The sequence below is a fragment of the Erinaceus europaeus genome, chromosome 17 (assembly GCF_950295315.1).
Source record: "Erinaceus europaeus chromosome 17, mEriEur2.1, whole genome shotgun sequence".
NCBI lineage: Eukaryota > Metazoa > Chordata > Mammalia > Eulipotyphla > Erinaceidae > Erinaceus > Erinaceus europaeus.
The window spans coordinates 11,550,540-11,575,648 of NC_080178.1; the positions used below are offsets into that span (position 1 = coordinate 11,550,540).

The 25,109-nt window shown below is 48.5% G+C and overlaps 1 protein-coding gene across 4 annotated transcripts; it reads right to left on the reverse strand.

Annotated features, from left to right (window-relative positions):
* Positions 1-1,260: 1,260 nt before the first annotated feature.
* GANAB (glucosidase II alpha subunit) lies at positions 1,261-25,024 on the reverse strand. 4 transcript variants are annotated; one of them, XM_060176341.1, is made up of 25 exons: positions 24,888-25,024; positions 20,743-20,847; positions 20,512-20,620; positions 20,239-20,366; positions 15,249-15,428; positions 14,692-14,757; positions 13,867-13,936; positions 13,430-13,511; positions 13,248-13,344; positions 12,475-12,655; positions 11,822-11,975; positions 11,197-11,432; positions 10,988-11,114; positions 10,803-10,882; positions 9,916-10,059; positions 9,718-9,814; positions 9,089-9,190; positions 7,161-7,404; positions 4,909-4,973; positions 4,674-4,750; positions 4,483-4,557; positions 4,198-4,311; positions 3,949-4,061; positions 3,714-3,814; positions 1,261-2,395 (listed from the first exon to the last, which is right to left on the reverse strand). In XM_060176341.1, exons 1-25 carry the CDS (start codon positions 24,935-24,937, stop codon positions 2,286-2,288), a joined length of 2,907 nt encoding a protein of 968 aa, XP_060032324.1. In that variant the 5' UTR covers positions 24,938-25,024; the 3' UTR covers positions 1,261-2,285. The 4 variants fall into 4 exon arrangements, with proteins under 4 accessions (XP_060032324.1, XP_060032325.1, XP_060032326.1 ...); XM_060176342.1 differs by having other exon boundaries at positions 13,430-13,507; positions 13,863-13,936; XM_060176343.1 differs by lacking the exon at positions 14,692-14,757.
* Positions 25,025-25,109: the final 85 nt, after the last annotated feature.

Below are 25,109 nucleotides of genomic sequence, written 5' to 3' on the forward strand. Positions count from 1 at the left end.
CTCATCTCTCTGCTTATTATCCTCATCATAATCCTGAGACACGTAACACTGCCCTCATGTCATGGCTGGCTACAGTTGACAAAAACTTTATCATTTGTGCAGTTTTATCACTCACTCCAGGATGTTTCTGGTGGTTCACATTTCTTAAAAAGACAACATTGGGGAGCCAGGCGGTAGTGCAGCGGATTAAGCATAAAGTGGCTCAAAGCGCAAGGACCGGCATAAGAATCCCGGTTCGAGCCCCTGGCTCCCCACTTGCAGGGGAGTGTCTTTCTCTCCCCGTCTTCCCCTCCTCTCTACAGTTCCCTCTGTCTACCCAATAACAAGGACATCAATAACATCAACAAAACAAGGACAACAAAAGGGAATAAAGTCAACATTGGGGGCTAGGGTGGGATGAGAGTGGGGAAAGATGGCAATGGTTATTTCTCAAGGAATTTGTTGTAAAATAGTGCCTTGATAACTGTATGGACACATCTTTTTTTTTTTTTTTTTCTGCCTCCAGGGTTATTGCTGAGGCTCAGTGACTGCACCATGAATCTATTGCTCCTGGAGGCCATTTCCCCCCTTTTGTTGCCCTTGTAGCTTTGTTGTAGTTATTATTGATGTCGTTGTTGTTGGATAGGACAGAGAGAAATGGAGAGAAGAGGGGACGACAGAGAGAGGGAGAGAAAGATAGACACCTGCAGACCTGCTTTACCGCCTGTAAAGCGACTCCCCTGCAGGTGGGGAACCGGGGGCTCGAACCAGGATCCTTAGGCAGGTCCTTGGGCTTTGCACCCCTGCGCTTAACCCACTGCGTTACCGTCCGACCCCCTGGACACATCTATGCCCTCAAAGGCACAATTCACCTTAGACAATCATTCTCTTGCCAGCCCCTCCTCCCCCCACCCTCCCAAAAAGGTAAATCGGTTTCTTGTAAAATAACCTATCAGATTTGAGGTTACCAACCAAAAAATGATTTCCTATTACTAAAACAAAGGGAAAGCTAAAACGTGTTATTGGTCAAAGAGAAATAGTCCTTAGTGTGAAATCATCTGATCAGACAGCTATTTTGACCCAAAACCTCTGGTCAGCACTAATAACTAGGCCTAGTAAAATCTGATGACCCTTACTTATATCTAGCAACCTGGGGAAGACTTGCACTCATTCATTTTGCTGAACCAATGAGGCTTATGCTGAAGCCTAGATGAAAATATTAAGCTCTATAGTGTCTAGAGTCTGTGGCTCAGGCCAGAAGAGAATCCAGACACCTGACAGTTATTTATGGTTTATCTTTTATTTTTTTTTCTTCTTTTATCAAAACTTGTCACATCTGGGGGCTAAGAGGAAGTAAAAAAAAAAATTCCCACAAACATTTCCCCCTTCCCTGGTTAGTCCTCCCCCACCCCCCACCCCCCACCCTGGGCGTCAGGCCAACCCTGGGAGCACATGATCATCTCCCTCACCCTGTCTTCTCCCAGCAATAAATACAGGTGACCGTGATTCCTGAAGAAACCAGAACTGATTTCACCATCTTGAATACCCCTCCTCAAAGGTACAAAAAAGGGGATCAAAAGAAGTTGACTTCATGCCCCCTATTAGGAGGAGTGAAAACTTCTTTCCCCTAAGGGACAGGGAAGGTAGAACTGTCCCTGTCAAAACTGCAGCAGCTCTAGGAGTGGGGTTAAGTGGGCAGAGGGGGAGCATGTCCCCAGCAACCTCACTCCTTGGATCCCTTCATCCCTTATTAAGAAAGGAGCAGTCCCAGTGTATCGATAGAGCATAAAAAAGGGAGGATAAGGGGTTGACAGAGAAGAGCCAGGTGAAGAAACAAAGAGAGGAACAGCAATTTGGTGTGTTAAAGCTAAGCAGAGGAAGGAGAAAAGGAGCCCTGAAAGGCGGGGGTGGGGGGGGAGAGAAGCTTGTTGTTCTCCATTGTCTTCCAGAAAAATGGCTTTAACTCGTAAGCGGCACTGGTAGCGTCTGGAGGAGATTCAGGACTCCCCAAAGGGAAAGTAAGGACCCGATGGTCCCCAAGTCTTCACGTGTGAATATACTCCAGTTAGAGCAAGAGTGCTGGGGAGGGAGCGAAAGACTTGGTGTCAGCTGGGCAGGGGAAGTCAAGAGATCACAAAAGGAATTCAGAACCCAAGGACAGTTCTCTCATCCTGCCCACATGTTGGCAGAATCTCTGGGTCTTGAGATAAGAAAAGGTGAAGAAGTTTGGGGAGGGTCAAATTCCAAGGCAGAAGGAAGAATAATGCTCATCACCCTCATGTCCTCCCAACCCAACATCCTTTGCGTTATCGCAGGTGAATATTCCAGTCAGATGCCACGTTGACGCCAGGCTTGCGCAGAATCAACACGGAGGTCTCAGGGTCATGCTGGAAGGACAGGCGGCTTTCAGGAGATCCTGGTGGTGGGAGAAGGAAGGAAGAGTCACATAGTCAGAACAACTGAAACAAGAAACAACTGCAGTCCCTACTGTTCTCCCCACCACCCCCCAAAAAACCAACTTGAGAAGTTAGAATACCTACTCACCTTCAATTTATTTTTATTTTATTATTATTTTTTTACCAGAGCACTACTCAGCTCTGGCTTATGAGGGTGCTGGGAATTGAACTTGAAATATTTGGTGCCTCATGTATGAAAATCTTTTGGGAGCCGGGTGGTAGCGCAGCGGGTTAAGCTCAGGTGGCGCGAGGATCTCGGTTTGAGACCCCAGCTCCACCTGCAGGGGAGTTGCTTCACAGGTGGTGAATCTGCAGGTGTCTACATATTTTTTAAAAAGCTTTTAAAAAATATTCATGTGGTCCAGGAGGTGGCGCAGTGGATAAAGTGTTAAACTCTCAAGCTATGTGGTCGTGAGTTCAATCCCCAGCAGCACATGTACCAGAGTGATGTCTGGTTCTTTCTCTCCCTCCTATCCCTCTTATTAATTATATATCCTTTTATTGCCCTTGGTTTAGTGTTGTAGCTATTGTTATTGTTGTTGTCGTTGTTGTTGGATAGGACAGAGAGAAATGGAGAGAGGAGGGGAAGACAGAGGGGAGAGAAAGACACCTGCAGACCTGCTTCACTGCTTGTGAAGCGACTCCCCTACAAGTGGGGAGCCGGGGTCTCGAACTGGGATCCCTACACTGGTCCTTGTGCTTTGCACCACATGTGCTTAACCTGCTGCACTACTGCCGGACCCGGATCCCTCCCCCGGTTTTTTTTTTTGTTACCAGAGCACTTTTCAGCTCTGGCTTATGTGATGTGAGGGATTGAAGCTTTGGAGCCATAGGGAAGAGTCCATTTGCATAACTATTATGCTATCTACCTTTTGCCCCGAAGATCTTTTTGCATAATCATTATGCTATCTCATTAGCCTTCCTCTCCCTTTTTAAAAAAACAGTATTTGCTTACTGATTCTCACCAAAGCACAACTCGCTTCTGGCTTATGGTGGTGCTGGGGGTTAAACCTGGGGCCTGTGGAACCTTGGGTATGAAAATATATTTTTTAAAATTTATTTTATTATTGGATAGAGATAAAAGAAATTGAGAGGGGAGAGGGAGAGAGACAGAGATACCAGTAGTCCTGCTTCACCATTTATAAAGCTTTTCCCCTGTAGGTGGGGACCAAGGGCTCTAATCCGGGTCCTTGTGCACTATACCATGAGTCTTAGCCAGGTACGACACCACTTGGCCCCTGACAGTCTTTCTTCGTGCTCACCCCGTCCCCTACTCACCTTCTGTCTGGAGCACCACTGCTGCTGGCTTTCCAGCCCCCATTATCACAATTCTTTCAATCCAGATAGGTGTCTCAAAGTGGCCTGTGGGGTCTGCTGAGCTGGAGGAAGCAAGAATGAATGGCAGGCAGTCAGACCAAGGTGTCCATTCAGGAAGAAAGCAGCTGGAGTTGTGGTCATCGCTGAGGTACAGCCTCCACCAGAGGCTGCCAAGGAAGAGGGTGGCCCCTGTTACCTGGAGACCAGAGTGTTGCCAGAGAAGGAGAAGCGACGCAGCAGGAAGCTGTGGTGCGTGTCATAGTTGAATGTGTGCCCATCATCTATGAAGAGCTCTCCTTGGGCAGTTCCCTGAGCAAAAGTGCGGTCGGTGAGTGAGAGCCTGAAGCCAGGGGTGGGGGAGGGGCCCACCGAGAAACCCACCGCAGGGGGGTGAATCCTAAGACCAGGTGCAGATAGCTGAGAGCTTCCTTGCCTGGGAACTCACCTGGGGACTGAGTGCGACAAAAAGTGTGATGGGGTCGTCCTTCATACAGTCTGAAGAGCGCCGCACACGCATCCACCGAGGCACTATCGTCCCTCCACGCTGGAACACGGGGATCTAGGGCGAAAGCAGTGCTGGGATGAGGCCCCACCAATGTCCAACCTTAGCCCCTGCGATCTTTTGCTCTTGCTCATCTGTGGCTCCTTAGGCACTGAACCCTAAAGTTGTCATCTCTTCATCTGGAAAGCTACAGGTGTATGGAGCCAGCTGCTGGGTCTGGATACTCACACTGCTCAAAGTTACAGGCAGGTACAAGGTCTGGGGACCATGATACTTCTGGTAGCTCTGAGCCTCATACCATACCTGTGGGCGAACAAGGAGACACACTCTTAGTTACTTAGTCAGTGCTCAAGGCCTCCATCCTATCGGACCCCTCCTGCCTCTGCCATCTTGTCCCTCTATGCCCTTCCTTAACTCACCTCCCCTTGGCCAGGCAGATAGACCTGCACACCATGAGCCCCGGAGTCTGACACAGGGTGAACCAGCAATGCATCCCCTAAAACACAGAAGCAGCTGTCAAACAAGAAGCACCAAAAGTCTGCCTGCATGCACCACAGGACTGACTCACGCCTCTCTCCTCAGGGCATCGACAGACACAATAGTCTGCTTCTGCCCAGGCCTAGCCCACCCTCACTTGTCTTCCCCACTTCTCACCAAGTAGGAACTGATCATCAATACTGAAGGTAGTCACATCTTGAGGATAAAGCATCCACAGCGGTCTGCGAAGAAAGCAAGAGAAGAAAGTACACATATGGGTGGTCCGGGAGGTAGCACAGTAGATAAAGCACTGGACTCTCAAGCATGAGGTCCTGAGTTCAATCCCTGGCGACACATGTACCAGAGTGATGCCTGGTTCCTTCTCTCTCTCCTCCTTTCTCATTAATTAAAAAAAAAAAAAAAAAAAAAAAGGGGATGGGATAGAGGATAGAGGGAACTGGGGTCCTGCAGCATAACAATGAAAAAAGACTTAGGTTGGGGGAAAGAGTGTCCTACCAATCACGGGGAGACAAAAGGCTGTACTTAGATGTAAACCATTAACCCAAACTCCCCACTCCCCAATCAAGTGAGGAAGAAAGAGAGAGAGAGAGAAATGCACTTGTAGTTTGGTCAGAAGTGAAAGATGCCAACCCAGGGACTGGTGATAAGAACAGCCTACGAGTAAGACCCAGGAGCTTGTAGTCAGAATTCAAACCTCAGGTATGCAACCTCACCTTGGTCTAGACGGTCTAGACATTGGATTCCCTAACCCTTCCTTCTTTCCCAGCCTCCTCTGTAAACTGCCCTGCACGACAGCCTCTAACCTTTGCAATCCTAGCCTGAAAGGGCCTCTGGCACATGCCTCTCTCTCTCACCTCATCGACAGTGCTTTTTAGTGCTCCCTCTGGTGCTTTAGCACTGAGAAACGGTTTGCTCTTCTTTTAAGTTAAGTTAAATTATATTTCTCTCTCTCTCTCTTTTTTTTTTTTTTCTTATTAAATAAAGACAGAGAGAAACTGAGAGGGGAGGAGAGGACAAGACAGAGAGGGAGAGACAAAGAGACACCTGCAGCCCTGCTTCACCACTCTCGAAGCTTTCCCCCTGCAGGTGGAGACCAGGAATTGAATCCGGATCCTGTAATGTGTGCACTTAAGCAGGTGTACCACCACCTGGCCCCTTGTTTTGTTTTGTTTATAGTCAAACAACAGAACAAATTTGTATCTACCTTAAAATTTTGATGCCGCATTATCATATGGAACTTCCTCTGAAGAAAGTTGTTTTTGGAATCTAATTCTATTACCCTGTTGTATTTTTTATTTTCTTCTTTTTCTTCTCTCTCTCTCTCACCACAGCACTGCTCAGCTCTGGCTGATGGTTGGACAGGGGATTGAACCTGGGACTTGGAAGTCTCAGGCATGAGAGTCTTTTTTTACACAACCACGATGCTATCCACCCCGCCCTTGTTTTCTTCTATTTCAAAGATTCATTTATTTTATTTCAGAGAGAACCAGAGCATCCTCTGGCACATATGATGCCAGGGAACAAACTTAGGGGCTCTTGTTTCCAAGTCCAGAGCTCTAGCCACAGTGCCTCCTTCTGGGACACAATAATAATTAATTTTTTTAAGTATTTCTTTTCTGAGACGCAGGGTGGAGGTGGGGGCAGCAGAACACTGTTCAGCTCTGGCATATGTGGCACCAAGGATTGACATGCAAGTCCCACGCTTCACTGATAAACTATCTTCCCAGCTACAGCAATTGTTTTTTCTTTATTTCTTTTTTCTTCTATTTATTTTATTGGATAAGGCAGAGAAATTAAGAGGGGTGGGAGAGAGGGAGAGAGACACCTGCAGACCTGCTTCAAACTTGTGAAGCTTTTCCCCTGCAGGTGGGGAGCCAGAGCTTGAACCCAGGTCCTAGTGCACTGTATGTAATGTATGCACTTAACCAGAGGCACCACCACCTGGCCCCACTACTACAATTTTCTTACCTATACATTTGTTTACATATGTCTTCATTCCAAAATATATGTTTCACAAGGGCAAGACACTACCTGACTTGTTTCAGGCTCCAGGGACAGTTATTAATAATGCTTCAATTTATACCCTTTACTGTTAATCACCCCTGTTAGTTTCTTTTTTATATTTTATTTTAAGTAGAGACAGAAAGACAAAAGAGAAAAAGATGAGAGCACTGCTCAGCTCTAGCTTGTGGTGGTGTCGGAGCTCACAGCGTCATTATCAAACTTCTGCATAACCATTATGCCAGCTGCCCATCTCCATTAGTTTCTTCTAGCTACTTTTGACCTGGAAATCAGATTTTCCTCATTCACAGGTTCTAGTGAGTGAAGAGGCCCAGTGATGCAGCTCACCCCGTGCAATTCCCCAGCCACCTCAGCCCATTGCACCAAAACTGAACAGACTGCCTCACCTCATGACAGGAATCCCTTCACGATGTGCTTGGTAGAAGAGGGTGTACCAGAAGGGTAGCAAGGAATATCGCTGGCCCAAGGCATCTCGGATGGCATCTCTGTACTGAGATGATAACAGCCATGGCTCTCGACGCCCAGTGTCAATGTGGGCGTGTGCCCTGAAGAATGGCTGGTAGGCACCCATCTGGTACCAGCGCACAAGTAGCTCTGGCTCTGGATTTTTGAAGAAGCCACCCACATCCGCTGGGAGAGAGAAGAGAGGAAGCACGTTAGAAAAGAGAGTAGGGGACCAGGCAATAGTGCACCGAGTGAGCACACAGCGCTAAGTGCAGACCGGCGCAAGGATCCCAGTTCAAGCCCCCAGCTCCCCACCTGCAGGGGGGGTCCACTTTCAAAGCAGTGAGGCAGGTCTGCAAGTGTCTTTCTCCCCACCACCCCCCCCCCGTCTTCCCCTTCTCTCTCAATTTCACTCTGTCCTATCGAACAACAGCAGCAGCAGCAACAACAATGGAAAAAAGATGGACACGGAGCCAGGTGGTGGCGCATCTGGTTAAGTACATGTTACAATGCTCAAAGACCCGGGTTCAAGCCCCTGGTCCCCACCTGCAGGGAGAAAGCTTCACAAGTGGTAAGGCAGTGCTGCAGGTGTCTGTCTCTTCCTCTCTTATCTCCCCCTACCCTCTTGATTTCTGGCTGTCACTAACCAATAAATAAAGATAATAAAAATAATTTTAAAAAAGAAACAGATGGCCACCAGGAGCAGTGGACCCACAGTGCAGATACCAGGCCCCAGCTATAACCCTGGACAAAAAGAAAAAAGGACAGAGGGGGTCGGGTGGTAGCACAGCAGGTTAAGCGCACATGGCACAAAGTTCAAGGATCAGTGTAAAGATCCTGGTTCGAGCCCCTGGCTCCCCACCTGCCCGGGGGTCACTTCACAGGCAGTGAAGCAGGTCTGCAGGTGTCTATCTTTCTCTCCCCGTCTTCCCCATCTCTCTTGATTTCTCTCTGTCCTATCCAACAACAACGATAAACAAGGGCAACAAAAAGGGAAAAACAGTCTCCAGGAGCCCCAGCGATAACCCGGTAAGCAAAAAACAAAAAAGGAGAGAAGTAGCTCAACTAGTAGAACCTGTGTCTTATTTTTATTTATTTATTTATTTCCTTTTGTTGCCCTTGTTGTTTTATTGTTGTAGTTGTTGTTGTTATTGATGTTGTCATTTTGTCATTGGATAAGACAGAGAGAAGTGGAGAGAGGAAAGGAAGACAGAGAGGGGGAGAGAAAGATAGACACCAGCAGCGACTCCCCTGCAGGGGGGAAGCCGAAGGCTCAAACCGGGATCCTTTTTTTTTTTAAGATTTTATTTATTTCTGAGAAAGTAGGAGGAGAAAGAACCAGACATCACTCTGGCACATGTGCTGCCGGGGATCGAACTCGGGACCTCGTGCTTGAGAGTTCAAAGCTTTATCACTGTGCCACCTCCCAGACTACCAAACTGGGATCCTTAAGCCGGTCCTGAGCTTCGCGCCACGTGCACTTATTCCACTGCGCTACCAACCGACTCCCGAGCCTGTGTCTTATTAAGCCCGGAGGCTCTGGGTTTGAGCTGCTGATACCACATGGGTGGAACCACGGCAGCTTCCATGGAGCTCCACAGTAGCAGGGATGCCGTGTTGTCTCTCCTCTCTAAGATAATGAGCAAGAATTAGCTCAGGGAGGTAGGCAGTAAGAAACTGTGCCCTGGTCTCATTCTCAGGCACTTCAAATAATAATAATAATAGCAACAACAACAAAGAAAAGGTTAAGGAAGGCTGAAGCTTAAGAAGTACCCCTAGACTCCACCTTCTCTGTTCAGGTTTATGTCCTATAATTTATTTACCTTGACCCTCTCCCACCAAAGCAAGACCCCAAACCACCCCTGCTTACCCCCACAGAAGGACAATCCCACCAGTGCCAAGCTAAGACACATAGGGATAGTGATCTTCAAATGGTCCCATTCAGCAGTGTTGTCCCCTGTCCACACGGCTCCTGAGGAGGACAAGAGGGAGGCAACTTGTAAACACTGAGAGGGCTTGGCTATTTATTTATTTACTTAATTACCAGAGCACTGCTCAGCTCTGGCTGATAGTATGGGGGACTGAACCTGGGACTTCAGAGCCTCAGGCAAGAGAGTCCCTCTGCATAACCTTTATACTATCAAGCCTAGGACTTGGCTTTTTACAGAGTTGATCTCTCTGTCCTGCTACATCGACTCTGGATCCCCCTGCTGAAAATGAGAGTTCACCAAAGCATTTGGATGGAGGACTGAACTTCCCTCTTCCTAGCTCCTCTGACCGTGCACAGCTGCCAGGCCCAGATCCACAGCTCTTTTCTGCAAATCTTTTTTTCCTTTAATTAATTAATTAATTTATTTATTCATGAGAAAGACAGGAGGAAAGAACCAGCCATCACTCTGGTACATGTGCTGCCGGGGATCAAACTCAAGACCTTATGCTTGAGAGTCCAATGCTTTATCCACTGTGCCACCTCCCGGACCACTTTTCTCCAAATCTTACCATAGCGTTGGGAGCCTGCAAAGAAAGCCCTGCTCAGAACAAACGGGCGTTCTTTGCCCCCGGAGCGTTTCACCAGCCCGTCAGCAGTTGCCATTTGCTACGTGGAGAGAAGTGAGACGGGACAATGACGAAAGAAAAGACAAAATCATCTTTGCATTCCCAGCCCCTCAGGCGCCTTTCCCTCTCACAGTCCCTTACCACATAGAGACCATAGATGTTGTGCACGTCTCGGTGCTCCCAGCCCCCGTAATGCCGGGCATCCTTGAGCATGGTGACCTCAGGACCATTGAACACAGAGGGTTCGTTCATGTCATTCCAGACATGCAGATTGGAATTGGAACCCTGGGGATACATGGCAGAAATTTTGGACGGAATGATGGAGAAGAAACAAGGTGTCAGAGCAGACAGCAACCAAGAACCCAGAAAGACGCATTTCTCAAGGCCACCCAGGGTCATCAGAGGCCCCGACTATAGTCTAGACAACCACGTACAGCAGAAAAGCAAGCAGAGACTAGCTGACTGAGGAGCCAGGCAGCACACCCCACTGAGCACACACATTACAGTGCGCAAGGACCTAAGTTCAAGCCCCAGGCCCCTACCTGCAGGGAAAAAGACCTCATGAGTGGTGAAGCAAGACTGCAGGCATCTCTCTACCTCCCCCTCCTCTCTAAACCTGTGTCTCTATCCCAAGTAAATAAATATAAAAAAGAGTGACAATGGGAGTCGGGCAGTAGCGCAGCAACTTAAGCGCACGTGGCACAAAGCACAAGGAGCGGTGTAAGGATCCTGGATCGAGCCCCCGGCTCCCCACCTGCAGGGGAGTCGCTTCACAGGCAGTGAAGCAGGTCTGCAGGTGTCTATCTTTCTCTCCCCCTCTGTCTTCCCCTCCTCTCTCCATTTCTCTCTGCCTATCTAACAACGACGACATCAGTAACAACAACGATAACTACGACAATAAAAAGACAACAAAGCCAACAAAAGGGAAAATAAAATAAAATTACAAATAAAAAAATTTAAAAAAAATGAGAATAGAATTCAAAGGGGCAGGCTCAGAAGGACAAAAGGGGTTGGAGGCTGTTCCATACCTCATAGTTATCAAAGCTGAACATGTTGGCCCACCAGGCCCTCATCTGGGGATTGGTAAAGTCTGGGTAACCAGCTGCACCTAGAGGAGTTAAGAGTGGCTGTCAATCCCCAAGGAGCAACTTTGTCTCCATGTTATCTCTGTGGTCTCCCCATAGCCTCGCCCCTCAACTCTGGGCTCACCTACCTGGCCAGCACCAGCCCTCGTAGTCAGAACCATCCCGGGTTTTCACATACAGACCCAGGTTCCGCAACTCTTCGTGTACACGATAGCCAGAGTCCACCTTGATGTGGGGGTCCACAATCGTCACCAGCTAGGGGCAAAGAACAAGGATGGTCAGGGCTCTCCACGGTTACGGTGCCTGAGAAAATCAAGCATGGCTAGGATCTTCTCACCTTTCGCCTCTTGGAGGCCAACTGATCGAGCATGTTGAGGGGGTGGGGAAAGCGACTGGGGTCCCAGGTGAAGTACCGCTTGCCATCTGCATGCTCGATGTCCAGCCAAATGACATCACAGGGCATGTTGTGGTCATCAAAACCCTGGTTGACTTCCAGCACATCTGCTTCGTCCCGGTAGTTCCAGCGGCTCTGGTGGTAGCCGAGCGAGAAGAGTGGGGGAAATGCCTGGGTTCCTGCAGGTTCAGCAAGAGACGGGGCAACATGTGAGTTCATTCAGAAACCGAGGGAGACTTAGAATAAACAGGGTGGAGGGGGAAGCGGTGGGAAACGCAAGGAAGCACAGTACTACTAAAAAGGCAGTTACAGGCAACAGGGGAAGTATTTCAACTGGCAGAGTGCGTGTCTGAGGATCCTGGTCTGAACCCCGGTGACACATGGAACAGTTATGTTTTAGCTTCTCTCTCACTCTTTCTCTCTGTCTCCTGTGAAACTCTCTCATTATATGTGACAAATGAATCTTAGGGAGGGAGGCAGGGAGGGAGAGAAAGAGGAAGGCCAGCCAAGCTTCTCAAGAAAAGACCAAAAAAGGAGGCTTTGGGCTGGCAGAGTGGGGACTCTGTACCTGTGAGACTAGCATACTGTCGGAAGACATCAGAAACGGAGGGCCCAAGCATCAGGAAGACATCCACAATGCCACTCTCTGACATCCAGCGAACATCTGTTTGTGGGGTCTCCCCAGAGCCCTGGAGGTAGTCTAGCATCTTCCCAAACAGGGTCTGTAGAGAGGACCAGAGAGAGGTCCAGCACCTGCATCTTTGATCCCCAACCCAAAATCGAAAGCAATGAAGGTCTGCCCAGAGTCCTCAACGGGGCCTCAACTGGCCCCAAACCAGTCAGTCACATGGGCTGAGCTGAAGTCACCTCCTCAGTGAGGCTTTCCTGAGCTACACCATCCTGTTCCTGCCATGTGACCACTTCATTTCCCCCCCAGCCCTTCCACCACTGAATTCATCTTAGCTATTTAATGTCTAGCTTCCTCCCTGATAGTGAGCACTTTTCTTTTTCTCACTTTGATCAAACAAGCACCCAGAAAAGGCCTAGCACAGACAGTAGGCAATACAAAAAGGTAACTGATACTAAATATGAAGGGTAGTAGTCCCCATGAATGTCTGTCATCTGGGAGCCAAGGCCTCTTCCCTTACCTAGTTTCTAGACAGATCTCCAGAGTATATCCACCAACCTCCTCATTGCTCCCCAGGCCTGTGTTCTCCTCACCTTCCCTGCAGTGTTGGAGGATATGTCGACCCAGGTCTCGGCAGCATTGAGCCAGAAGATGCCCAAGTCCCGATGAGCACTATGTGCCAGGAGCACGGGCACAGATCCATACAGGGCCATGAAGTTGTGCAGCTCGTACTGGAACACGTCTAAATTGTAGAGGCGATACGGGTCTGCGCCCCTGCAGACAGACACAGACAGACAGACTGGCCCCATGCTGTTGCACATGATACCCACCACCCCACAGACACAGCTCAAGAGTAAGGCTGGTCCCTGGTCCCTCTCAGAGAAAAATTCTCTACTCCCAGTGGTGGCCCAGGCCCAGGCAGTGGTGCACACTGGTCTGAAGTATCCGATCCGCATGCATGTCTCCCCAAGGCCCTGAATCTCTCTCTCTCTCTCTCTCTCTCTTTTTTTTCTTCAATTTTTTCATTATTATTTATTTTCCCTTATTGCCCTTGCTGTTTTTTATTGCTGTTGTACGTATTACTGTTGTTGCTACTGATGTCCTTGTTGGATAGGACAGAGAGAAATGGAGAGAGGAGGGGAAGACAGAGAGGGGGAGAGAAAGACAGACACCTGCAGACCTGCTTCACCACCTGTGAAGGGACTCCCCTGCAAGTGGGGAGCCGGGGGTTCGAACCGGGATCCTTAGGCCAGTCCTTGCACTTCACGCCATGTGCACTTAATCCGCTGCGCTACTGCCCAAGCCCCCAGGCCCTGAATTTCTACCCTTCCTTGCCCCCATATCCTGTTATCACCAGAGGACTCACTCCGTGACCTTTAGCCGGAAGCTGTCTGCATGCTCAGGGATGCCATATACATGTTCCATTCCCGGCAGAGAGAAGTCCAAACCAACAGACGTGGGGCCTGAAAGGAGAACAGCAGCTCAGTGGACACTACACCATCGGCTTGGCAAAGGACCCCAGGGCCCAAAGCTCAACCAAGCCCTCACCATAAGGCTTGCTGTCAGAGTGAGTTTTGAATGTCTCTTCCCAGGCTCCGGGCTCATCTTTCTCTGACTGGATTTCTTCTGGCTGTTTAGAGGAAAGCAGACTCAGTCACATACCAGCTCTAATTTCCTCTACTGCTTGTTTTTGTTTGTTTGTTTGTTTGTTGTCACTGCTGGGGCTTCACTGCTCTGGGGCTTACTTTTTGAGATAGAGAGACAGACAGACCCCAGCTTCCTCCAGTGTGGTAAAGGCCACACCTAAACTTGGGTCATGTGCCTGGCAAAGCAGGTGCACTATGCAGGTGAGCTACTCTGCCATTCCCAATCCTTCTCAAAACACTGTCCCTTTTGGGGAAATGAAACTCGATTTTCTTAGAGGTCTTCCCCCTCCAACCTCCCCACCAACCCTGTGCTCACACCAACCACTGACACAAACTTGCCTTTCCACCATCCCCAGGTGTTTCTTCAGGCTGGGCCCCATCGCCCTCAGCTGGGTCTTTTGATCCTTGCCTGGAAGGTAGGAGAGCTGTCTGCTCCAATCCAGAGGGGGCAGGGACGAGGGGCTAGTGGAAGGAGGGGTGAGGGAATAGAGAGCCAAGGGTCCAAAGGAACGAAGGCATTGGAGGAAGGGACTGAATGTTAAAGCTTGGAGAGGGACCCTGCCCCATCAGTCAGCACAAGAGTGCAAAGGATGGAAAAGAAGTTAGCTGAAGCCACCAGGAGGTGACTCCCGCACAAAAGCCCACGTCATAAGTCTCTGCCAGGAGAGACATTTCAGGTTCAAGGGCCTAGGACTGGAATGACTATCTTAACTCTGCTGCCTCCATTGAGAGATGCAGGCATCCAACTGCTCTCCCTGGGCCTCAACCTCTTGGTAGGAAACTTAGGTTTGCAAAGGCAAGTGGATAATACCACTGTCAAGCCTCTACAGAAATACCAGGGGAGTTAAACAAGAGGATATTATTAAGGGAAGCCAGCAAGCAGCTCTGCCCAAAACTTTCATGCACCTCAACTGAAAGCCAGTAACCCCAGCAACCTCTCCATCACCCTGCAGAGAAAGAAGCTCCCTACATTCCTTAAGAACTCCCAAGGTCCCATCTTCCTTCTCTCAGAGGGCTTTCTTTCAGGACTGGAGGGATCAGACACAGGGGTGAATAAGGGGTGAGGTACAAAGATGAAGGGTCTCAGCACCTTCCCCTGGGGGTCAGAGTAAAGGGCAGGTAAGGGCAGAGGAACAGATACAGTACCAGTGGCCACAGATTTACCTAAACAAAAGGTTCTTGATCTTATCCCATATGCTACCGAGCGTGACACTAACTTTATCCGAGAAACTGGGGCAGGAGATGGGTAGGGAAGGGAAAAAAGGAGGCACAAAACCAACACAGAAACAGAAACATAAAAGTGAGTTTCAGTAGACAAACTTCCAGAGATTGGGGAGGGGGGAAAGAAAACAAAACAAAAAACAAACAAACAAACAAAAACAAATAAAAAGAAAATAAACCTGGGAAATACAATGGTATGAGATGGGGGAAGAGGGAAAGGCAAACCCAGGCAAGCTTCCCAGAGGAGGTGCCCAGAATACAACTCAGGGAAATAAGTGACTGCCTCCTGGTTTATACAGGAACCAGAGGAAACCTCAACCCAGGTCTGCTCTCTCCCTTCCCCTGCCCTCACCTCCCCAAGAGACAGTTCCCTCAGCTCCCGTGCCGTGCCTACCTGCCTGTCCTGCCAGCCCGTCTCCTCCCAGGGACTCAGTGCCAGACCCCCAAACACCCAAGGCTCCTTCTCACTAGACCCCTTCAGTTCCGATCCCTGTACTCACGAGACCCTAGGGGTTCTCTGGTGCTCAAAATGCAAGAGTCCTCGGGCATTGACACTTAGCAGAAGGCTGCGGTCTTCAAGCAGGTCAAGGCGGAACGGCCGTGCTGTCAAGATGATTTTATACGGTCCCTCAGCCACAGTTAGCTCCACACTGTTGTCGTCACGCCCTGAGACAGAGAGCCTGGGGAAGTGATGGAAAGGAAAATAAGGGAAAGGTGTCTCTATCTCTGTCTGATACATTTTTGGTATGTTTTTTTTTTCCCTTTTGTTGCCCTTGTTTTTTTTTTATTGTTGTTGTAGTTACTATTGGTATTGATGTCATCTTTGTTGGATAGGACAGAGAGAAATGGAGAGAGGAGGGGAAGACAGAGGGGGAGAGAAAGACAAGACACCTGCAGACCTGCTTCATTGCTTTTAAAGCGACTCCCCTGCAGGTGAGGAACCAAGGTCTCAAACCGGGATCCTTATGCTGGTCCTTGCACTTCGCACCATGTGTGCTTAACCCGCTGTGCTACCGCCCAACTCCATTTTTTTTTTGTTTTTTTTTTAATGAATTTGTTTACTGGGAGTCAGGCGGTAGCGCAACAGGTTAAGCACACATGGCAGAAAGCTCAAGGACCGGCGTAAGGATCCTGGTTTGAGCCCCTGGCTCCCCACCTGCAGGGGAGTCACTTCAAAAGCAGTGAAGCAGGTCTGCAGGTGTCTATTTTTCTCTCTCCCTCTCTGTCTTCCTCTCTTCTCTCCATTTCCCTTTGTCCTATACAACAAAGACAACATCAATAACAACAATAACTACAACAATGAAACAAGGGCAACAAATAGGGAATAAATATTTAAAAAAAAAAACTTATTTATTTATTCATGAGAAAGACAGGAGACAGAAGGAACCAGACATCACTCTGGTACATGTGCTGCTGGGGATTGAACTTGGGACCTCATGGTTGAGAGTCCAATGATTTATCCACTGCACAACCTCCAGGACCATGGTATTTGTTAATAATATATTTACTTATTTGTTACTGAACAGAGGCAGAGAAATTGGGGGGTGGTGGAGATAGAGAGGGAAAGTGAGTGATCTGGGAGTTGGTATGGTAGGTAAAGCATTGGGCTCTCAAACCACAAGGTCCCAGGTTCAATCCTCAGCAGCACATGTACCAAAGTGTTGTCTGGTTCTTTCTCTCTCAGACTGTCTTTCTCGTGAATAAAAAAATAAATTAAGAAAAAAAAAAAGGAGGGAAAGAGACAGATAACCTACATCCCTGCTTCACCACTTATGAAGCTTCTTGTCAGGGCTTGAACTTGGATCCTTGTACACTGTAATATGCGTGCTGAAGTAGGCCCACCATCACCTGGCCCCCAGATACATTTTTTTTTTAATCAAGAAAAGAATTGGAAATAGTGCAGTAGTAGCATATCAGAATTTCATGCTCGAAGTCCCAAACTCCATCTTCAGCAATACTGTGAGACCTAAGCAGTGCTCTGGTTAGCTTCTTTCTCATTAAAACAAAGATAGGGGAGTCGGGCGGTAGCGCAACGGGTTAAGCACAGGTGGCACAAAGCGCAAGGACCAGCTCAAGGATCCCAGTTCGAGACCCCGGCTCACCACCTGCAGGGGAATTGCTTCACAGGTGGTAAAGCAGGTCTGCAGGTGTCTAGCTTTCTCTCCCCCTCTCTATCCTTCCCTCCTCTCTCCATTTCTCTCTGTCCTAGCCAACAACAATGACATCAACAACAACAATAATAATTACAACAATACAACAAGGGCAACAAAAGGGAATGAATAAATATTTAAAAATACAAAGATAGATAATATAAGGCCAACAAAACAGTTTGTGTGAATGTTAGGTTGTTTTGCAGAATGTTCAAGACCCCACCACAATGGAGGAAACGTCACTACGGTGACTTGCTCCTCTTCTCTTCTCTGCCTGTTTATCTGAAAAAAACAGAAAAAAATAAAGGGGGCGGGGGGAATCCAGGCAGTGGGTTAAACTGACTTGTGAAAGCACAAGGACTGGCATAAAGATCTGGGTTTGGGAGTCTGGCGGTAGCGCAGTGGGTTAAGCGCAGGTGGCGCAAAGCACAAGGACCGGCATAAGGATCCCGGTTCAAGCCCCGGCTCCCCACCTGCAGGGGAGTCGCTTCACAGGCGGTGAAGCAGGTCTGCAGGTTTCTATCTTTCTCTCCTCTTCTCTGTCTTCTCCTCCTCTCTCCATTTCTCTCTGTCCTATCCAACAACAACGACCTCAATAACAACAACAATAATAACTACAACAATAAAACAACAAGGGCAAGAAAAGGGAATAAATATTAAAAAAAAAAAAAAAAGATCCGCGTTCAAGCTACCAGCTCCCCACCAGCAGGGGGTCGCTTCACAGGCAGTGAAGCAGGTCTGCAGGTGACTATCTTTCTCTCCTCTTCTCTGTCTTCCCTGACTTTCCAGATTTCTGTCCTACTCCATAACAATGGCAACAAAAATGGAAAAAAATGACCGCCAGAATTGGATTCATAGTGCAGGCACTAGTCCCAGTGATAACCCTGGAGTCAGTCATTAAAAAAAAAAAAAAAAAAGGGGGAGTCGGGCGGTAGCGCAGCGGGTTAAGTGCATGTGGCGCAAAGCGCAAGAACCTGTGTAAGGATCCCGGTTCGAGCCCCCGGCTTCCCACCTGCAGGGGAGTCGCTTCATAGGCGGTGAAGCAGGTCTGCAGGTGTCTATCTTTCTCTCCCCCTCTCTGTCTTCTCCTCCTCTCTCCATTTCTCTCTGTCCTAGCCAACAACAACATCAATAATAACTACAACAATAAAACCACAAGGACAACAAAGGGAATAAATATTTTTAAAAAATGAAAAAAAAAAATTCAACCAGAGCAGTGAAGCACAAGAGATGATCAAATTTAATAAACCTGAAAATGGGGGCAAGGGTAGATAGCATAATGGTTACGCAAAGAGACTCATGCCTGAAGCTCCAAAGTCCTAGTTTCAATCCCCCATACCACCATAAGTCAGAGCAGATCAGTGCTTTGATTAAAAAAAAAAAAGGGGGGGGGGGAGTCGGGCAGTAGTGCAGCAGGTTAAGTGCACACAGGGCACAAAGTGCAAGGACAGGCGAAAGGATCCTGGTTCGAGCCCCTGGCTCCCCACCTGCAAGGGAGTCCCTTCACAGGTGGTGAACCAGGTCTGCAGGTATCTGTCTTTCTCTCCCCCTCTGTCTTCCCCTCCTCTCTCCATTTCTCTCTGTCCTATCCAACAACAACAACAACAACAACAACAATAACTACAATAAAACAACAAGGGCAACAAAAGGGAATAAATATTTTTTTAAAGTATTTATTTATTGGATTATTTATTAACATGAGAAATTATGAGAGGTCCAGGAAGTGGTACAGTATATAAGGCATGGGACTCTCAAGTGTGAGGTCCTGGGTTCAGCCCCCAGCAGCACATGTATCAGGGTGATGTCTGGTTCTTTCTTTCTCTCTCTCCTCCTACCTTTCTCATTAATAATTAAAAAAAAAAAAAAAGAGTGCCCTTCAAAAAAAAAATAGAGAAATCATGAGCATCACCTGGGGCATACAACCTTATTCACAGGGCCAGGCAGTGGTGCACCTGGTTAAAGGCACACATTGCAGTGCACAAGGCCCCAGGTTCAAGTTCCTGGTCCCTACCTGCAGGGGGAAAGCTTCACAAGTGGTGAAGCAAGGCTGCAGGTGCCTTTCCCCCTCCCACACTCCCCATTTGTCTCTGTCTCTATCCAATAATAAGTAAATAAATATTTTTTTTTAATAACACCTTGTGGTCCAGGAGGTGGCGCAGTGGATAAGGCATTGGACTCTCAAGCATGAGGTCCTAAGTTCAATCCCCAGCAGCACATGTACCAGAGTGATGTCTGGTTCTTTCTCTCGCTCCTGTCATTTCTCATGAATCAGTAAGTAAAAATATTAAAAAATAATAACACCACCTTATTCCTGCATTGCATGCTATTTTCTTTCTTTTTAATTGTTTCACTAGGAAAATGATGAGTTACAAGACAGTTGTTGTTACATCATTTTCTAAAGTAATTACTTAATAGAAATGTGTTTATAAAACAATGATAACAGGGCAGTGTATCATGACTCAAGAATTTCAGTACACTATCCTGAATATTTGAAAAAAATGAAAGCAAGGTAAAGGGAGAAGGAAACTGAAGGAAGTAATCACATAGAGTATTACTATATTCCTGGTGGGTACGGTCTTTATTATTTTTTAAAAAAATATTTATTTATTCCTTTTTGTTGCCTTTGTTGTTTTTCATTGTTATAGTTATTGTTGTTGTTGATGTTGTCGTTGTTGGATAGGACAGAGAGAAATGGAGAGAGATGGGGAAGACAGAGAGGGGGAGAGAAAGACACCTACAGACCTGCTTCGCCGCTTGTGAAGCGACTCCCCTGCAGTTGGGGGGCTGGGGGCTCGAACCGGGATCCTTACACCGGTCCTTGCGTTTTGTGCCACTTGCGCTTAACCTGCTGCGCTACCACCCGACTCAAGGTGGGTAAGATCTATGCCTTGATTTCCTCTTGTACTGCCAGCACCAGCACCTGGTCTAGGTTGAGCACAAAAGAGAAAGACATACATATACGTAGATTTCATTTATTGGACAGAGACAGAGAAATTGATAGGAAAGGGGAGGGGGAGAGAGACAGCACAGCTTTACCACTAGTGTACTGGGAAGGATTCTCTTATTTGCTGAATGAATGAACAAAAAAAGAAAAAGAAAAAGCTTCATCATGAAGGAGAAATGGGGGCCAGGTGGTGGTTGAGTGCACTGGCTACAATGTACCCAGGTTCATGGCCAGCCCCCAGCTTGCAGGGCGAAAGCTTCACGCGTGGTAAAGCGGTGCTGCAGGTGTCTCTCTCCCACTTTAGCTCCCTACTCCCGTCTCTAACCAGATGAATAAATAAACTAAAAAAATGGACAAATGCACCACGACGACGAGTATTTCTCAGGAGAAATTTACCGAGCTGTGGGAGGGTCAGCCACCAACACATCTGGTACTCGGTACCGGGGTCTCCGAGGCTCCAGCTCGTCAATCCTCATCCGAGTCATGTTCTTCTGAAGCCCCTGGAGCTCCAGCACCAGCAACACCTGTGGGAGCAGAGGTTTGGATCTGCAGAGAGGAGGTATTGCCCTCTGAAGTCCTTCACTACTTCAGGATCTCCCCTTTCTGTCCCTTTTTCTAGGGGACCTGATCCCCTAACCTCCTGACCCCCACGCCCCTTTCTTCCCTGACCTTGGTGACATCGTTGATTATATGGACTGTGAGGGCATCAGGTCCAATCTGCAGAGAATCCAACAAGGCTCGGTATGGAGAGTTGCCTGGCCGTACGCTTCGCTGCCGCCTGCCAAGTAAGATGGTTCTCAGTACGGCGGAAGAGTACCCATGTGCCCAGACTCTTCCATCCACCACAGAAGCCTCCCCTCTTAGCCCACTTCCCACCCCACTCTTCCAGAAACATCATACTTGCAGAAAGAACTCTCTTCACAGGTCTTAAAATTGCTTCGATCCACAGCAAGGGTAAATCCCAGGCAGAGACCTAGACAAACCAGCAAAAGACCTGTCCGTGACCTAAGCGGAAGAAGGACAAAGAGGAGCAGTGAGTACAGATGTCAGAAAGTGCCTGAGCCTCACTTTCAGAGGCAAAAGGCTCTTCCTGCCATATTTATCTTTTCCCCCGCCATAATTCGCAAGATGGTACAGGAGACAGGTAGAATCGCATTAAATAGAAAAGACAAAGGAGAGTCGAGCGGTAGTGCGGTGGGCTAAGCGCAAGGACCTGTGTAAGGATCCGGGTTCGAGCCCCGGCTCCCCACCTGCAGGGGAGTCGCTGCACAGGTGGTGAAGCAGGTCTGCAGGTGTCTGTCTATCTCTCCCCCTGTCTTCCCCTCCTCTCTCCATTTCTCTCTGTTCTATCTAACAATGACGACATCAATAACAACAATAAAAAACAGTAAGGGTGTGGTCTGGGAGGTGGCACAGTGATAAAGCTCTGCATTCTTGCATTCTTAAGCCTGAGGTCCAAGTTCGATCCCCGGCAACACATGTGCCAGAGTGATGTCTGCTTCTTTCTCTCTCCTCCTATCTTTCTCAAAGAAAGAAAGAAAAGCAGTAAGGTTAACAAAACGGAAAATAAATTAAACATTTTTTAAATTAAAAAAAAAAAAAGACAAGACAAAGAGTGTGCATGGTTCCGTGACATGTCTAAGGAGCTGGCTCACAAGCACCTGCCTTCCAAAAGGCAGAGGAAATGGACAAAGGACCTTTGGCCTTCAGAGGCCTAGGTATTGACTCTGGTTACATCAGTCTCTCAGAGGAAAGGAGCAATAACAGCCGGCCCCTGGGGAAGTGGTAGTACAAGTGTGGGAAAAAGAAAGCAAGCCATTTTTTCACTTGGGCAAAGCACTACATGAGACTTCTAGTGAAATATTTAAAAACCAGCAGACAACCAAATAAAAAAGATGTGCCAGGAGTCGGGCGGTAGCACATCGGGTTCAGCGCAGGTGGCGCAAAGCGCAAGGGCCGGTATTAAGGATCCGGGTTCGAGCCCCGGCTCCCCACCTGCTGGGGAGTCGCTTCACAGGCGGTGAAGCAGGTCTGCAGGTGTCTCTCTTTCTCTCCCCCGTCTTCCCCTCCTCTCTCCATTTCTCTCTGTCCTATCCAACAACAATGACATCAGTACCAACAAGAATAATAACTACAACAATAAAAAGCAATAAGGGCAACAAAAGGAAATAAATAAATATTAAAAAAAAAAAAAAAGATGTGCCCTCAGCTAGCCTGCTGTCCACAGTTCCTAGATTCCTAGGCTCCTGTTCCTCTGATCTCTACTCCTGTGTCTTCAAATTAAGTCACCACCATCACTACCTAGGCCTGAAATGAACACAATAGCTGATAGGTATTGAATCTTAATGTACTCCAGCGACGGGACTATTTTATAGTTATAGTTTTCAACTCTGCCTGCAGGATTTTTTGCTTAATATATATTTATATGAAAGAGCAGTAAGAGGAAAGAATCAGTGCCTCACTTTAGTATATGCAATGGCAGGAATCAAATATGGGACCTCAAACCTGAAAGTCCAACACTTTTGTCCAGGGCACCACCTCCCAGGTCACTCACTACTTGAAGTTTTTAAAAGTACCTATGACCCGGCTCTCATCTCTAAACTGATTTAATTGACCTGAACTGGGGACTGGGGAATCTGTGTGTCATTCCCCCCCCCACCACCACCACCACCAGAGCACTGTTCAGCTCTGGCTTTTAGTGATGTGGGGGAGTGAACCTGGAACTTTGAAGCTTCCTGCATGAGAGTCTCTTTCCATAACCATTATGATATCTGCCTCTGTCCTGAATCTGAATGTTTAATAGCTTCCTAGACAACTCTAATAAGGAACCAGGTTTCAAGATCAATTCCTTGTAAGTACTACCCTCTTGTCCTTTTCTTCTACTTTGTGTGTGGGTGGGTGTGTGGGGGGTTCTTCCCAGACAAGGAAACTGATGTATGGCCTATGAAGTGATGCAGTAGATCAAAGTGTTAAACCCTCAAGTCCTGAGTTCCATCCCTGGCATTACATGTACCAGAGTGATATTCGGGTTCTTTTCTCCCTCTTTTTCTCATTACTAAGTAATTTACATTTTTAAAGAGGTCTAGGGCGATAACATAATGGTTATGTAAAAACTCCCACACCTGAGGTTCTAAGGCCCCAGGTTCAGTTCCCTGCACTACCATAAACCAGAACTGAGCAGTGCTCTGGAAGAAAGAAAGATGCATAAACAGTTTAATAATCTGAGACTTAACAACTAGCAGAGTGAAACTGAGATTGAATCCAGCTCTGCCTTACACCAGGGTTCATCTACTTCACAACCCAGCATTCTATAAGGCGTGGCCTGCCTGGCGGAGGGCCATCACCTCAAAGCTACCCCACCCGTAGCACTCACTAAGCAAAGGTTCTCTGGCCCCAGGAACCTGTATTTTATATTTTTAAAGATTTACTTACTAGAGAGAGACTGAGCATCACTCTGGTACATGCTATGCAGGGGATCAAACTCAGAACCTCATGCTTGAGAGTCTAACACTTTATGATGCGCTGTGCCGCCACCAAGTTCTGAGTCTACGTTTTAAGCACGTTCTCCGTGGCTGAGCGTTTCAAAGCCGCAAACACAGTCTTCTTTTAAACAATAAAACGTTTGCAACTTGCTGCCTGAGGACCACAGGTAGGTCACCAGACTTACAAGCATGAGGTCTATTTCCAGCATGTCATATGTCAGAGGGATGCTCTGGTTTTCTACTATTTTTAAAGTTTTGCTACTTGCTTAATAAGAGAACTGAAGAACGAGGTGTAGTACACATTGTATCCACTGTCAGCCTCAGTATCTCCTCAAAAGCTAAGGGTACATAGAAAAGATGACCAGGAAGGAAGGTCACAGAAAAGTTAAGCTCTCCAAAATTCCAGAAGAATGTGCACAGCTAGCAAGGCCGGACAGAAAAACTAGATAAACACCAGGCCAAGCAGAAATAAGTAGGCGCAGAAAAATCAACAGAAACGCTACCAGAAGACTCAAGAACGAGGGAGGCATGTGACCCACATTCTGATGTCACAGGCACAAAGCGACAGTAATCAGAAGCACAGTGGGGTCACGGAGACTCTCTGGAGTCCTATTTTGCCCCAATCTATAAAAGTGGGTTTGAAGAGAGGCGGGGGGGGGGGGGGGGGGGCGGAGACGGATTTCTGTCCGACCTTTTTTATTACGACCTGTTGGAAGGCCCCAGCAAGTCAGGGCTGCCCTGAACGCCCCCCACTAAGGAAGAGTCACCAAGCCAAAGTCGGGTAGGCGCAGCAGGGCAGATCGCACCCCCTTTTTCTCGCTTCAGATCACAGGTTTCCAGAGAACTGGGTTTACCATCCATGCTTTTTTGCTTGTTTGTCTCCCTTCCCGTGGCCACCAAGTACAACGCCTCTCTCACCCCCAGGAACATCCTTTAAGTGCTGGTAAATGTTTTGTGGAGCTGGTGATGGCTTCCAACCCTTTCCTTTCCCTTTTTTTTTTTTGTAATATAAAAATCGAGCGCAGACCAAACCATCCGATAACATGTTGTGCTTGAGCAACATCACGCGGACAGGCAGACCGTGGACCCTGTCCCCGCCATGCCCAGCGACCGTGAACACCGAACAAGCCAAGGCTGGAGCCCACGTGAAGACCTGGCCGGGCGGGGTTGGGGGGAGGACGCTGGAAAGGGGCAAACGGGGCGGCGCACCCCCGTTTCCAGCTCGGCCGGGACGTCGCCCCCGCGCCCGTGGCCCCGCTGCCAAGAAGCGGCAGCGTGAGCCTCCGCCAGCGGCCGGGGGAGGGCGGCCTGAGAGCGGCCCCGGCCCAGAACGGCACCTGCCTGCGCTCTTCGGGAGCTGCCCGGCCGCCCCCGCCGCCGCGCGGATGCGCCGCAAGGAGGCTGAGGGCGCCAGAAGCCGCCTCCGGAGAAACAAAAGGCTCCGAGCTCACGAGGCTGAGGGCAGCACAGTCTCAGGAGGAAACAGAGAAAGGAGATAGGGGAGGGTGCTGGGGAGGGTCCTGGGAGCGTCCGGGGTGCGCCCCTGGGTTCCGGGCTCCTCACCGCCTCCTACGCGCCGCCGGTGCCAGTCCCGCTACCGCCACCGCCGCCATCTTGTGCCGGGTTTGCTCCTTGACCCCCCCCTCCCAGCTTCCCCGGCCCCCCGCGCGCGTTCAGCCACGTCTCTCAGAGCCCGCCCCTTCCGGCCCTCCGATTGGCCGGACCGCCGTGGCCGGGCGGCACTCCCATTGGTGAAGCGCGCAATGTCAATGCTCGTTGGGGGCG

Bases quoted from the DNA above. Each gene is read 5' to 3' on its own strand.
- GANAB (XM_060176341.1), bottom strand. From the start codon at position 24,937: ATGGCGGCGGTGGCGGTAGCGGGACTGGCACCGGCGGCGCGTAGGAGG. The intron at 20,367-20,511 runs GTCAGGGAAGAA...CTGCTCCCACAG, and splicing joins TAATCAACGATGTCACCAAG to GTGTTGCTGGTGCTGGAGCT. The intron at 14,758-15,248 runs GTGAGTACAGGG...CTCCTGCCCCAG, and splicing joins CAGAGAACCCCTAGGGTCTC to TTTCTCGGATAAAGTTAGTG.